Source organism: Tarenaya hassleriana, unplaced genomic scaffold (assembly GCF_000463585.1).
Source record: "Tarenaya hassleriana unplaced genomic scaffold, ASM46358v1 Cleome6, whole genome shotgun sequence".
NCBI classification, from domain to species: Eukaryota; Viridiplantae; Streptophyta; class Magnoliopsida; order Brassicales; family Cleomaceae; genus Tarenaya; species Tarenaya hassleriana.
In genome coordinates, this window is record NW_010968505.1 from 1,951,298 (window position 1) to 1,967,223 (window position 15,926).

The following is a 15,926-nucleotide window of genomic DNA, read 5'->3' on the forward strand; positions in this document are numbered from 1 at the left end:
CCTCTCCTTCCGATCAGGTACACCTTCCTGTACATGCAATGCTATCTCTATCACGAAAACTATATTTGCTTGTCAACCAAAACAGATAAGGGGGCAGAAGGTTTAGATGGTACCTTATGGAACTTTCCTCAAGTGCAGACAGAGCATGGTCAGCAATATCAGTTGACGCCAGTTCTGTCTTAGGTCGTAAAAGAATTCGAGCAATATCAAGAGCTACATTGCCCTAAAAGATAGAATGTTTCATTCGTCAGAAAAACCTCGGTGAATGCATTTACCAATATGAAGTCTTACTTCCCATTGCCCAAGTACATAAAACATGCTAAAATTCATAATGGAGAAGTACCTACCAAGAAAGAGGTATACCTACTACCTAGGAAAAAAGTAGATGCTAACGAAACTGGTGAAACAAAGAAAACTAAGCATACCTAGATAAGATCCCATTCACTAAGTTTCAATTATTTTAGAAAATAAGAGCAACTCATCCCTACAAGTTACTTCATGGTTTTAAGAAGCTACAATTGAAATGGAAAACATTTGTAGAACCCTTTGCAGATCCTGGGGAAAACATTGCTCCCAGATTCTCTAATTTGAGACCTCTCCATACTTCGTTATTAAAACATGCTTTAAAATGTTCCTTGAAATCCACTCTAGATGAAAAAAGCATAAACCACGAAAAACATTAGACCGGTCAAAAGAACAGTTACCCGATTACTGACTTTATATGCATCTTTGAATATAATGGTCAAAGACCATCGTGTGTAAATTACCTGACCAAGGACAACAGCTGTATCGGTCTTCTTCAAGTCGGGGTTTAAATTCCTGCAGTCTGGATGCCCATTATACCACCAGACAAATTCTCTCGAAGAGTGTATCCCTTTCAGATTCTGCCATCAGAATGTACATAATGAGCGACAAAATAAAGTCATCAATTTTCTACATCACCAAAAACTATCTGACAGCTATTAGCAACTGAAATCTAACTTATGTCAAAACCTGCCCCTGAAGCTCCACTAATCACATGGAAGCTTTGGTTGGACATACCTCCCCCGGAATACCAAGATCTCTTTCACTTTCAGCACCATATGCGAGTACAACCTGGACCCAAGATATAGAAAATGAGCTGAAGACTTAAACATGGTAAGAGTTTCTTTAAAGAATAGGTTCACATTTCAGGAAAAGAGGAAAACAATTAGCTCTATATATACATCAAGAACTTAGACCTTGCAATTTTTTTTTACCAATTCTTACCACATGATACAACTCCCGCAGCTCAGAAAGTGATAAAGCTGAACCAAGCATTACATTCCCGAAGAAAGAGCAACGCTCATGTTGTGCCACACGTGAGAACTGATTAATCACAATCTGTAGCAAGAGTTCTGGTAAAAATCATGTCCAACTCAGAATATGTTATCAGGTTTCAATCAGATTAAGCTGACAAATATATGGATGGAACCTTAGTTTCAGAATGATCAGGTGCAACACCAGATCGAACAAGTCCAAAAGGTGTGGGTAATCGATCAATTATGTCTACTCGTGCTCCTTTATGCGCCTTCAGTAACTTGTTTCCGGCAATCAAATGAGGAAGTCAAAAAGCTTTAATTGGTGATTATTAACAAAATCCTGTTGACATTAAGATTCAAACATAAACAGGAAAATGCATATGCACTAACCTTGTTCACACATAAACACACATACACACACACAGCTCACAGGCTAACCCGCCCATTGAAAGCAAAATTTGTTTCTTGTAACAGCCTCTAGATGAATATGAATCATTCACACCTTAATCCATCATTATAACAATCAAACATGTCTGTGACTACACCTACATATTATGTATTCAAGCCCCTGACTTCAACAATTAAGAGAATTGAAGAGATAATAAGGTTACCTTATCGGCAGTATAGAAACCAGCAGGACCACTTCCAACGATGCAAACATGCAGAGGACAGGAAGAAGAAGAAGAAGCTGTCGAGAAGCTTCTTCTGGATAACGAATACCATGCTCGAAAAACAGTCATCTCAGCCTTTTGAACTTCTTTCCCTGATCTCAAAGCAACGGAAACACAACAAACAGAACAGAATCAATGGTTCTTCTATTTGCAGCAACCAAATGGACTCGAAGAAAGCCTCAGCCTACAAAATCAATAAGCAAACGAGATTCAAATTAAATATCCAAAATCCAAATGAAGACAAACTTGAATGAAACAACAGAAAATCCACCTCCAATAAGAAAAAAGAATGATATTCATAGGTCCAGAGAAAATGTGATATCAGATAGCGTATATTTGTTAGTACGCTAAAAGGCTACTAAACTCGATCATTTCTATGAAACGGCGATTATGAGACGATCGAATCGAAGGGTTTCCAGCCAGTTTTCAGGCGACATTTCCAGGGAAAACACTAGAATGGATGGTCGGATACACAATCTTGACCCAAAACCACGAGGCCCCGAATACGAGGCTTATTCGACTAAGCAAGTCCGACAAACCAACCAAGATCGAGTTTTCATTATCCGACCAGCGCAACGAAATTGGCCACTTTGTGGCGTCTTCCGTGTCATCACTCACAAATTTTGTGCTCGCAACGCCGAAGACTTCAAAGCCCAGTGACTGCTCGGCCTCGCCGCGGCCGGAAAAGGAAAAACCCGCGACACCCACACGGAGGACGGAGGAGAGAGAGAAAAACCTCACCCTGGACAGTCGGAGACGAAGAAAAAATCCGACAGAGACGGCGAAATTTGCCGATGGGAGCGGAGATGGGAATTTTACACAAATGACCCAAGTGGTCGCACCTTCGGGAGTTTTTTTTACCCAAATAACCCCACTTGGCACTTGGTAACATCTATTTCACCTATACACCACCGAAAACATAACAGATGAAATTACCTTTAATTGAATTACGATATTTATCCATTCGAAAACAACTTTGTTATTACGTTTCGTAATTAATTAAGTCTAGATATAGTTACAATTGATTCTAATAAAGGTGGCAAAAAAATCATCTATCTTATTTTAGTTGTATATCAGTTATATGTTAGTCGTAATAAGGTCGTAAAAAATAAAACGAAAAGGGTATTTCGGACTTTTCCAACCGAAAAATGGGTTAAAATTGAAATTTTTTTTTTTCGGTGGTATGCGACCCAAGTGGATTATTTGGGTGATTTTCCCTGTCAGGTATACACTAGAAAAAACATAACACTTTTTTTTTGAAAAGACGAAATTACCCTTAATGAATACATACGCGATTTTTATCCGTTCGAAAACAAATTCGTTATTATAACTTCGTAATTAATTCTAAATATAGTTACAATTGATTTTAAAAAAAGTTGTATATCAGTTATATGTTAGTCGTAATAAAGTCGCAAATAATAAAATGAAAAGAGTATTTCGGACTTTTCCAACTAAAAAATGGGTTAAAATTGAAAAAAAAATTTTTCGATAGTGTACACTGAAATTACTGCGACCCAAATAGTTTATTTGAGTAATATTCCCAGCGGAGATCACGATGAAGGGGACGGAGGACAAAACCCCAAGCGAAGCATTTTTATTTCTTTTTTTCCGTGCACGAACTCTTTGTATATTTACCCAAAATAATTCAATATTTACATTTTGTGTGTGTGTTTGTATGTATATTTAACGCCTAATTAATTCAAAATACATGTTTTGTTAGCCCATAGTTTAATTAAAATTACCCCAATTAATTAGATTTAATCGTAAATTTCCTTAACGACACAAAAAAAGACGTCAATTCAAATAAATAACTAAAAGATTTTTTTAATATTTTTTTTGAATTAACTTAGACTGGTAATACATTGTAGATATCAATAACACCAGTGAAATTATTTAATAATTGATTTGTTTGTTAAGATATGATATTTTTATAACCGACATAACATAGATCCCAAATAAGATGAGACAAATTTTCTTTGTATAAAAAAACAATTAACACCATCGATCAACACAATTATAACAGATAAGTAGGCTTAGAACATAAATATTGAATTATTTAGGGCTTAAGTGAAATATACGAAGAGTTCTTAAACGGATAAAGAAGTAATCAAGATTCAAAGAAGGCGTCCGAGACAAGCTTCTTCCCGCGAGGTTTTGTCCTCCGTCGCCTTCCTCGTGATCGCTGTTCCCATCGGAAAAAGTTTCTGTTAAAGCCCATCGGAAAAAGTTCACCGTCGCTGTCAGAGTTTTTCGTCGTCTCCGTCTGTCCACGGTGAGTTTTTTCTCTGTCTCCTCCGGCTTCCTCCGTGTGGGTGTCGCGGGTTTTTCCTTTTCCGGCAGCGGCGAGGCCAACCAGTCACTGGGCTTTGTTATTCGGCGTTGCGAGCATTAACTTAGTGAATGAAGACACGGAAGGCGCCACAAAATGGCCGATTTCTCTGCGCTGGTCGGAGGAAAACTCGATCTTGGTTGGGTTATCGGACTTGCTTAGTCGATTTTGCCTCGTATTTGGGTCCCTCGTTGTGTTGGATCAAGATTCAAGATTGTGTATCTGACAACCCATTCTGGTACTTTTAACTGGATATGTCGCCTGAAAACTGACTGGAAACTCTGGTTCGATGGTCTCGTCGCCGTTTTCATAGAAATGATTAAGTTTAGCTAGACTTTTAGGTTTACTTGTAATCTTTTGTGGCTAGACTAATGGGTAAAGTTGGTTTCTTGGTTTCTATAAAACTTCCTGGAGGCAAGTAATTTTCTTGCAACTTTTGATTGGGATTTGAACATAGATATCATGCGGTTATGCTTATGTTAGCTCACCCTAAATTGCCTTATTTTGATGTTTGGTTTCTGTCCATGCCAATGATCAATGAATGTATGGTTCCACAATTATTATGTTTGATGTTTGAGTTACTCCCTTGATATGGAAGAGTAATGATATTGTGTGGGTAATTAATCTAAACAAAAAAAGACTTGAGGCAAAATTCAGAGGGAGTAATCATGCCCTCTATGTTATTTTTCTCTAGCTTTTGATTCTACAAAATTTGAGTCTTAGGTTAAATGAACAACTTCTTGATTTTAGAGACTCTTGACTCTCTGAACTAACTCTGGAAGCTAAAGGGGACAGGGTTCAGATAAAGGAATATAGCCTGTGTTGCAAAGCTGTTTAGTATGCTTGTATTTGTTTCAGTTGCTGTTCCGACCTCTTTTAGGTTGCCGTTGTAATCTGATGTTGTTCTGCTAACACTTTTTCTATCTTTTGTGCTCTGAACAGCCAGCTTGTCTTCCCAAGTTCCCATTCTCTCACTCTCAGTTTTACATTTGAAGCTTTGTTCTCGTGGATATGGAACCCAACGGCAACCGTTCGTACAACCACAGTTCTTCGGGTTAGATATGGGATCACTTGTTTAAATTCGTTTATTATATTTGTTTTGTTCTGCACTGCTAATCCCCTTCATTAGTTACGTAGTCTGTTATTGTTCTATGTGGCCGTGTCTCCTTTGGTGCTTGTGGAATGCACCCATTGTTTCTGAGACTTTTTGTGGTGATTAAAATTTTTTATTCTCCAGCAGAAAAAAATAGTGAATTCTCCATTTTTTAGTTGAATATGCTTGATAGGGGAACACTAGTATCTGGTATCTTCTGCATTGTCTTGCATTTTCTCCTTTACATTTGTGAATTCTCCATATTTTTTTGGTCGAATATGCTTGATAGGGGAACACTAATATCTGGCATCTTCTGCATTGTTTTGCCTGTTCTCCTTTACAGATGATGATGAAGAGGATGAGAGCAGGGATTTTAACCTGGGATTTATGTTTGGAAATGTTGACAACTCCGGGGACCTGGATGCTGGTTACCTTGATGAGGTAACCAAACTTCTCTGTCAATTGTGATTATGTTAACACTGAACCTTTTTTCTCTTTTTGGTTGTGATAAAATGTCTATCAGAGATATACCTCTTCCAATAATGTCATTATAATTTACAGGATGCCAAGGAACATCTCTCCCAAATATAGAGGTAACTTTTTCTTCACCTTTTGTCAAATTGTTTCCTGAAGTCCTTGGTTGGGTTGTAGTTTGAGCCTTGAGTGCTACTCTTTCTTCTCGTTTTGCTTATTTAGATGCTAAAATTGTGTTTTCAAACTCAACAGCTGTTGGAAAAATCCGAACCTACGACAGATGACCCAGCTGAACAAGGTGATTTTGTCTTCCAGCATTGTCTATCTTGTGAAGTGTTTACTGTTCTGTTAGTACCTCTGATTTTCTATTTCTAGTTCGAATTTATCCTTATTTTGAAAGCATTTCGGAGATGAGTTACCGCTGTCATTCCAATGTTCTTTTTGTCTTGGACTCTTCCTAACTATGTTAATTCTGTTGTTATGTTATATTGCTGATGATGAATAATTTGGTGAAAAACACAGGCGGAACTTGATTGTATGTGTTACTTTAGTTTTATGGATTTTAAGATCTGCAACATTGCAACAAGTCCTGTTTGTAGCAGTTGCGTTATTTACACTGTCAAATTCTGATCATCAGCGCCAGCGATTGTAATGAAACTTCCTATTGCAGATTATGATAGAAAGGCTGAGAATGCTGTTGATTACGAGGATACTGATGAAAAATATAATGGCCCTGAGAATGCTAGTGAGGAAGATCATTTACTGCCCAAAAACGAGTATTTTCTAGCTGAAGTTCCTTATGCTAGTTTGAAGACCAAAGATTCTATATTTGACTAAGACGATTATGATGAGGAAGAAGAAAGTGAGGAGCATGACCTGGTCAAAAGAGATTTTGATACGAAAGAGAACGAGCCAGGTTTGCTATTGAAATGCAATCTCTCGAAGAGGTCTAGTTAGATTATTTGGTCCCAAATTTATACCAAACCATAGTCAAGTTTTTCTTTAAATTCTTAGGTTATCAAGAAGTTAATCCTCTGTAGTTTTCTTGGAGGAAGACACGACTTTGGAGTCTGTAAAGGAGGTTAGCAAAGAGGATCAGACAGATACAAAAGATGCTGAGGAGGTCAGTGTGCCTGACATATCCTGGATCTGAACTGTGGGATTTTGTTTTGTTCATGCTCTCATTAAATCATTGGGCAGGGGGAGGCAGATGACTTCATGGGATTTTGTTTTGTTCATTAGATGAGAAAAGTTCTGCTCCGTTGCCTATGCTTATGATTCTCTGAGATATTTGCTATTCAGGAGCTACCACAGAAATGAGACAAGAGAGAACGCAGATATTTCACTTGTAGAGGTATGTGATCTAAAGTAAAGGTGGTTACATTTGTGTTTCTTATTAAAGCTACAGAGTTAGCTGAACCCTGCATTTTTCTTCTAAAAATAAACAAAGCTTTTTTCCCCTCATGCTCTAATAGCCAGCAACTGTTGAAAGCATGAAGCAACCACTGTTGTTAGCTCCAATTCTTATTGACAGATATATATAAATCGTTGAATCTGGTGCTTTTAAAACAAGAGTTGCCACCTTACCTTCTTTAGGTTGAATGCAAATTTAATTATTCTTTTTCCCCTCTTTCATTGCCTTTTCAACTGTGTCTATTCCTCTTTTAGTTTTGTGTTTCCTATTTTGTTTGTACTCTTATGTAATAGCCTTCTCTCTTCCAGACAAATACAAATCTATGGATATCTGTGAGCTTGTTAAAGATGATGATGCGGTGTACCTGAAGAGCCATAATAGGTTTTGTTCAAATGCAAAACGAACTGAGATGATTCTGTTGGATGGGTACTCGCCAAATAGAGAGGGTCCAGACCTGGCTTTCTCCAGAGTAGTACACGGAAGGTGAACCATTAAAGGAGGACGTAACAGATGATCATTTACCTACAGGGCAGTCCAAATTATCTGCGGAAGTTTTCCCACTTGACCAGCAAGAGTGGGAGCAGCGAATTCATTGGGAAGCTTCTCCTCAAATTAGTGATAATTCTGGGGAGAACATTGAATCTGGAGTTGAGTTGGAAGGTGCATTTGTCAGAGGAACAAAGTCAGTGACTGAACATGATAGGTTAAACTCAGTAAATCCTAAAAGCCAAGATCAGGCTGATCATAATACGGTCTCGTCTTCCTTTGTCAATCCCTTGGATTCCTTCGGCCCAATAAGTCCTCAATCTACATCTGAGTCCCTTTACAAAAGCAGACATCATCCTCAACTCCTAAGGTTAGAATCTCAATGGAAGGAGGATAACCTTGGTGAAAATGATGATGCTGAAGGGGGCAGTTTAGAGCTACTTGAAAGTGATGCTCTTAGACGTTTAAGCGGACAAGCGTTGCAAGCAAGAAATATGCCGGATGTAGGGGATGAGGCATGGTTGGACAGTATAATATGGGAGCCCGATAGAAAGTTGAGACGAGCTAAATTAATTTTCGATCGTCAAGATGGAGTAAGAATTTCTCTCTATAGTCTTCCCTGCAAACTTTTGTGAAGTCTGTATTCACAAAAATTGGTTTATGGCCATGGATCTAGTTTAGATATTTATATGGCAACTAAATAAAAATTGGTTTGTCAAAATAACATATGGATATAAACCGACATATTGATGCTAAAATTGAGGTTTGGAATTTTCTTTTGCTAGAAATCAATATTATTTAACTTTTTAATACGCATTATTCCGTCTTGTTGGACCAATAGTTCTAGGGTTCTTATGATCAGATAAATATGAGGGATTTGTACAGAGATTCTTCCGTCTTGTTGGCTTTATAAAGCTGAGTGATACCGTCATGATAGTCAAAGTAGCAATTTACAAACTGTGTGTGGTGTTTAGGTGGAAAGGAATTTAACTGAAAAGCTATCTTTTAGTTTCTTCTGTTCTTGTAGGTACTGTGAAGAGAGGCCATTGCTTCTTATCAGAAGTCATTCCCAGGAGATCAAAATGGGCAGTTGTTGGGCAATCAAAGTGACACATTAGGGAATTTTAAGATTCTTGAACCTGGTGAAAAGTCTCCTTTCCTTGGGGAGATACGAACTGGTTGTAGTCAGGGTGCAATCAACAGACTATATTGACAGGATACCTGTTGTTGGACAACTGGTTTGATTTTACAAGATTTCTCCATTACAATTACCATCCGTGGGTGCTGTTATTCTTATTCATCAATAATAGTTTCATGGCAAGTTATTTTCGTATGAAGACTTGGCTGCTTATTAATGGATAGTGACAGCTCAACAGAATTAAATACCATTATCTTAGGCATTATCAATATATCCTTTAGCTCCTTCATTGGATATGTGTATATGTACTTGCTCTCTGTACAAAGTTTAAGGGTCATGGAGGGGTGTAGAAGATGTGGAAGTAAAAGGATATACGATGCGTGTTAATTGTGGGGGAATAATCGAAGAGAAACGGGATGTTTATTTTGGTTATGTTTAGGTCTCAGGAGATTGATTAAGCTTCTCCTTCTGTATACCGTAAAATTAATGGGGCACAGAATACATTTTCAGGAACCCCTGATGGAGGTAATGTCTCCAGGACATACTTAGTGACCGAGAATTTATGAAGCGTGGATTGCACCAGCCAATTGCTGCAGATGAGAAAAAAGATGAAAGCTTGTGCTGTTTTGAAGGTAACAGATTGTAAGATTTCCATGCACGATTGCACTTAATCATGAAGACAGTGATTGCTCATTTATTCATTTTTCATTTCCATGCGTTTTCGTGATAGATTTTTCGTTGCATTGTATTCCTTTATATTGACATTCAAATTGCAGAAGGATAGAAGTGGCCGACCTTGCTGGTTCATGAAACATGATTTTCACATTCCACCTGGGAGTGAACTTCAAAAGATGGTGGCTCCAGAGCATGTAAGTTTCACCATCATTTAAGTTCCAGTCTGAGGACTGTTCAATTCCTGCCTTTTGTTTTTTCCACCTTATCTTTTTCTTTTTAAATCTATTTTCTGTAATTTAAAATCGCAATTTACAACCTTTTTGGAGCAGAGTCTGGTAAATAAGTTTGAAGATGCATGAGTTCTAATATGATTTGTTGGTCTAGGTATGTGCATATGAGAGTATGCTAGCTGGACTGTATCGGCTCAAACATTTAGGAATCACAAAACTAACGTTGCCTGCCGGCACCGCGGCTGCAGTGACTCAGCTCCCGGATGAAGCTATTGCTCTTGCTGGACTTGCAAAGAAAAAAGGAAGCATCAGGTCGTGGGGGTTCCACTGTCACAGATACAGATGCTGATCTTCGCAGATTAAGCATGGAGGCTGCTCGAGAGGTATGATTCTTTCATTTACGTTTCCGGTAACCGAAAGTATCTTTTCTTCATTCTGCGTAAACGTTGCTACTTGTTCAGGTGAAACTAAACGGCATCTTGGTTTGTCGACCACATGTTATGTTTGGTGGATCTTTTTTCTAGGTACTTCTCAAGTTCAATGTTTCCGATAAGATAATCGCTAAGCAGGCTGTGTCTAGCATTAGGGTTGATCCTACAACCATATGTAACTATGCTCGTGGGCAGAGAATGTCTTTCCTACAGTTGCAACAACAGGCACGGGAAAAATGTCAGGAGATTTGGGATCGGCAATTTCAGTCCTTATCGGCTTTTGATGGGGACGATAATGATAATGAATCGGAAGGGATCTAGAAAATCTACTTGATGCTGAGGAGTGTGAGGAAGGGGAAGAGGCCACTAGATGGTGTTAAGGGCCTCAAGATGAGGCGGAGGCCTCAAGTTGAAATACAAGAAGAAATTGAAGAGCCAATTGCTCATGGAGAGTATGTGCTTTTTAACCCTTTTTTGTGAAAAAATTGCTAGACTGTCACTGTGATGGTTATTCAGATGATGGGAAGAAGAAGAAAAAAAAGAAAACCAAAGCAAATGCCATTGAAGAGAATGCACATCCTTTCCTCCTCCACGACCCATTATAAGGGCACAGACTGTTGAACCTGTTAGTAAAGCAAATGCCATTGAAGAGAAACCAATCATCATCTTTTTCTTTTCAGTTCAGGCGTTGGATCACCTTGTACCCTCTCCTCTTTTGGCAGTTTGGTAGCTCTGTTATTAAGCCTTCCAAGGAAGGTCAAAATACTGGGTGATAACCTAAAGGTATTCCAGTTTCACTTTTTGTTTTTAATTGCCTCTTCTCTTGGTTTAAAGCAGGTTTTCAAGGAAAAGAAATCGGCACGAGAGAACTTTGTATGTGGAGCCTGCGGTCAGGTATGGTTCCTTGGTTAACGAAGTTATGAATCCATTAGTATCTCCGAAGAGAAAAGCATTTCTTTTACTGTGTTGTCTTGCTTGTTGATGGTCAGTATGGATACAGGAGAACCAATAACCACTGCCCCAAAGTACAGAGAAAATACAGTCTCAGCCTGAAGATATGGGCATAGGGTCTGCTGGAAAGCCAACTGCTTCGGATCTTTCAGCAGAGACCAAGCCAAAACCTGTAAAGAGCAAATCTGCACAAAAAACCGTTGTGAAAGTTCCCATGGTTGAGGTTCCCGAAGGTGAGACTTCAACTTTGAAGACTAAGGGCCACCTTTGAGATTTAGGTTTACTGGCCCCACTGATAACCCTGTTCCGGAAGCTCCAGGATGTTCCGACCAATCAGCTGTGTCTGATATAGAAACTGGGGCTAAGCCCTCATCCAGTATCTGCAAAATCAAGATTTCGAATAAAGCAATTCCCGAAGAGTTACAAGTTGAATATTATAGGCCTTCACGATCTATGCTGCCTTCAGTTAGCGGAGATAGATGGTCGAGCGAATCTCACAAGGTATCTGTTTCTGAGCAACTATCGTCTAATACAGAAAGAGAGCAGGTTGTCTCGTGCAGGCTTATCCCACAACCTTCAGTAAGTTCTGATATAGAGATCAAGCTGAATCTGGGAGGTTCCACCTTGTGATACGGCCCCCGACAGAAAGAGAACAACCTCAGAAGAAACTCGTTATAAAACATTCTAAGGAGAGATTTGAAAATGACTGGAGTAGTCTTGAAGAGAGTCCGCAGTTCGAGTCCTGGAAAACGAAAAGAATGGCTGAGCTTGCGAGCTTTCAGGGGCAGGAAAGTTTCAGAATAGCAGAGGGCTTGTCGGAGGGGAGACCCAGAGGGGATAGAGTTTGGTGGGGAGAAGAGGGAACTACGGAGAGGCACACGAAAGGGAGGGCAAGAAGAAGTTATGATGGCTTGGTGGTGTCAGATGAACCCGGACAGATAGCTGAGATTCTAAGATATGCAGAAGTAAGAAGGAGAGAGAGGAAGGAAGAGGAACGGCAAAAAGCCAAGAAGAAGAGAAAGAAGCTTCAACCAGATGTAAGGGAAAAAGTATATTTAGAAGATCACCGATCGAGAAGAAACGTAAGAAGAATGCCAGAAAGAGGCCATAGCTCCAGAAGCTGCTATGTATCCGAGATGGACAAACCTCAACCGAAACGGAGAAGAAAAGGAGAGGTAAAACATTCTTCACTACTACATTTGCTCTACTTTTTAAGACTCATTAGGGTTCTGTAATTATTTAACCATTGCTAGTCACTGTCTTACTCATTAGCGTTTTCATATCCGATATATAACCCACCTTGTGTTTTTATCCTGTTCTGTTCTCTGTTGATTATTCGGCATAGCTGCTGCATCTGAGATTCAGTTGTATCACTTGTTTTCATAGATTAGTTAATCCATCTTAAACGGGTTCGTATTGCACTGAAAACTTGAACGAGAAATCTCAGATCGAAAGTCTAGAAATGCATGGATCATGGGAACAAATACATTGTTCGTCAAGCTGTCACTTCATTTTTTTCTTCTTCTTTTGGTTTTTGGGTTCTGTTCAAACAGGTTGGCCTGTCAAACATCTTAGAGAGCATAGTGGACACACTGAGATGAAACCAAGAAGTGTCATACCCTTTTCCTGAAACCGGTATCGAGGAAGGAGGCACTGACTATCTAGACATTGTGAAATGTCCCATGGATCTCTCGACAATCCAAGAAAAGGTACGGAGATTGGAATACAGTGGCAGAGAGACAGGACGTGTGGCAGATCAAGTTCAATGCTCATCTTTACAACAATGGCCGGTACCCCCACCATCCCTCCTTTGGCCGATCAGTTGCTTGAGATCTGTGATTATTTGTTGGATGGATTCGCTGATGATTTAGCCGAAGCAGAGAAAGGTAATAGATAGATCCCAATGACTGAATAGAAACCTGCTGTTGAGAATATGGTGTTTTGTGCTGTAAGAATTTTGTTGGGGCAATAGGGGATAGTAGGGTCTTTTTAGTTTGTTGCATGAAATACTACACTAACCTCTAACCTCAACAATTGGTCCATATACAAAGACTGGTCCCGGGACTAGGGTGGATGTAGACAGACCGACCCGAAAAACCATCCTGGTTGTCCAAAAAAAAAAAAAAAAAAAACCTCAACAATTGGTCTGTATAATTTTGGAGGATGGTTTTCATGTCACAAAAGTTCGGTTATTTGGGTCAAGAGGAATGTCCTTTTATGTTTTGTTTGTATATAACAATTAAAAAAAAATGAATTGCGTATTGATTTCCTGTGGATTGAAGTTGTCGATATATATATATATATATAGATAGATAGATTCTAATGGTCATCGCATAGAAGAAGCTAATGATTATTATATTTTATGGTTGTGAGCGGATGGAATTTAAATTTGATTATTGTTAGTTTATATATCATAATCAAAATATAATTTATCAATTATATTTTAACCAAAACGAAGTAATTTAAATTAAGTAACCATTTAATTATAATTTCTGAACTGGAATAAATTGTATCAAAAGAAACGTGAAGTTAAATTTAAAATAATTTACAATAGTTAGTTTTGATTCGGACCAGTCAATATTATATTAGATATATATGATGTTAAATTTTTGCGTCTTAGATTTTTTTAAAAAAAAACTAAAACAACTATATTAATCTCCAATACTTGGAGATGAAGCTGCAATGATTCTGAGCTATGATGTACAGAAGGTAGACCTTATATGTGCGGGGTTATTCTTGTCTGCTAACGGACTTGCATCCTCTGCTACTTGCTTTTTGTATTGGGACCACAAATGAGTTGTATATATATCGAGCTTGTATGTTGTGTAAAGTGTACAGTGAGCATTATTCAATACAAGAAAATTCCTTTATTTCTCTGGCCTTTTTCTCTCATCTTCTTCGTTGTTCTTTGAAGCCTTCAAGCTCTGTTCTTTCTCTTAGATCTCTAATCTCCATATGGTATCAGAGCAGAGCATCCAGTTTCTCACAGTTTGATACCCTTTTTCTTGTTTCTCGGTCTTTGCTCTCTCCTTCTTTTTTTTTAACCTCTTTCTCTCAACCATGGCCTCTTTGCCCGAAGAACAACACAGCCCCTCTCTTGGATCTGTCACTCCCAACTCTGCTGCCTCATCCTCAACCATGGCAACAACAGATCCTTATGCCAACCCTCTGTACCTACATGCTGCTGACTCCTCCAGTCTTATTCTGGTGTCGGAAAAACTCCTCGGTGAAGCCAACTACAGCGTTTGGTCCAGATCTGTTGAAAAAGCCCTCTTGGCAAAGAACAAACTAGGGTTTGTTCTTGGTTCTGTCAAGAAGCCATCTGATGACCATCCTGACTCTGGTTCCTGGGCACGGTGCAATGCTCTTGTCTCCACCTGGATCACCAACGCTGTCTCTACTGAAATCGCCAGCTTGATCGTGTACATGGATGATGCTGCTACTGTTTGGAAAAACCTGGAATCCCGGTTTAAACAGAAAAACGCAGCCAAACTCTACAACATCCAACATCAGCTGGACTCTCTTCACCAGGGCTCCATGGATCTGAACATGTATTTCACCAAGATGACCTCTCTTTGGGAAGAGCTCAAAAATCATGAGCCATTCCCGGTGTGTAGCTGTGGACACTGTTCTTGCTCCCTTGAACGCCGCTGGCTAGATCTCATTGAGCGTAGAAATGTGGTAAATTTCTTGATGCGTCTCAATGATTCTTACACACCTGCCCGACGCCAGATCTTGATGTTGGACCCTCTGCCGGATATTTCTCGTGCCTTCAACCTCGTCGCTCAAGAGGAGCAACAACGCCTCACTCTCCCTGGCAACAATGATGCTGCTGTTTTTCAGACTGGGCCTCATTTCTCGGCCCATAAATCACGGGCTATTCTCCCTACTCCTCCGTCGGCCCAGTTCAACTCTGGTTCTCGTCCACGACTCTTCTGCTCTCACTGCGGCATGCTGGGCCATTCCATGAGCAAATGCTTCAAACTCCATGGTTATCCTGCGAACTACAAAGGCCCTCAGTATCAGTCGCTGCCGAACTGGACCTCGAAGCAGGCCTTTATTCCTAAATCCAGAAACTATGGAGGAGATCGCAAATCTTCTTCGGTTAATCTGGTAAGCAACCCCGCTGATACTGCTGCGCCTATTTCTACTTCGACAGGTTCTGGCTCTGGGACGACGGCTCTGGAACAGGCTCACACCTTGCTGGCCCAGTTTACTTCGCAGTTTCAAGGCCTGAGCAGCTCTCTCTCTGATCCAGAACTTACAGCTTCTCCGAACATATCCCATTCTCTCTCTCCAGGTACTCTCCCTTCTTTCTCTGTTTTAACCACCACTCTACAAACACCTTCTTTTACTTCCGCTGTGTGGATCTTGGATACCGGTGCCACCTGCCATGTCTGTTGTGATGAGAAATTATTTTCTGACATACATTCAATTCCCCAAATCACCATTACCTTACCAAATGGATCTCTAGTTTCCGTCAATCGATCTGGCACTGTCTATATTTCTCCTGTCTTCGTTTTATCCTCTGTTTTGTTTGTGCCAGATTTCCGTTTCAATCTCATTAGTGTAAGTGCCCTCACCAAGAATACCTCTTATACTGTCACATTCACTCACAACTCTTATATCATCCAGGACCATATTCGGGATTCGATGATTGGAAAAGGTGATGCACGGCAGAACCTATACATCCTTGAAATGCGGATCCCGAACTCTTCTTCTCAGCCACTGTCCATACCACCCTACACAGCCAA

General features: G+C 39.6%; 2 protein-coding genes and 1 pseudogene across 8 annotated transcripts in view; 2 read left to right on the forward strand and 1 right to left on the reverse strand.

The window, feature by feature from the left end:
• LOC104799066 (NADPH:adrenodoxin oxidoreductase, mitochondrial) overlaps positions 1-2,801 on the reverse strand; it is a 5,175-nt gene extending 2,374 nt beyond the window's left edge. Inside the window, exons 1-8 of one of the 7 annotated variants that reach the window (XM_010521392.1) lie at positions 2,693-2,801; positions 1,892-2,043; positions 1,454-1,558; positions 1,249-1,362; positions 1,042-1,095; positions 768-884; positions 114-223; positions 7-27 (exon numbers count right to left, since the gene is read on the reverse strand). In XM_010521392.1, the coding sequence (XP_010519694.1) occupies positions 7-27; positions 114-223; positions 768-884; positions 1,042-1,095; positions 1,249-1,362; positions 1,454-1,558; positions 1,892-2,020 (650 nt within the window). In that variant the 5' untranslated portion in view covers positions 2,021-2,043; positions 2,693-2,801. The other 6 variants (XM_010521390.1, XM_010521389.1, XM_010521391.2 and 3 more) reach the window with 6 other exon arrangements.
• Positions 2,802-4,085: 1,284 nt separating this feature from the next.
• LOC104799689 lies at positions 4,086-13,167 on the forward strand (annotated as a pseudogene).
• Positions 13,168-14,043: 876 nt separating this feature from the next.
• Positions 14,044-15,926, forward strand: LOC104799067. Its single transcript, XM_010521396.1, has 2 exons — positions 14,044-15,472; positions 15,808-15,926. The coding sequence occupies exons 1-2, from the start codon at positions 14,233-14,235 to the stop codon at positions 15,840-15,842; spliced, it is 1,275 nt and encodes a 424-aa protein (XP_010519698.1). The 5' UTR covers positions 14,044-14,232; the 3' UTR covers positions 15,843-15,926.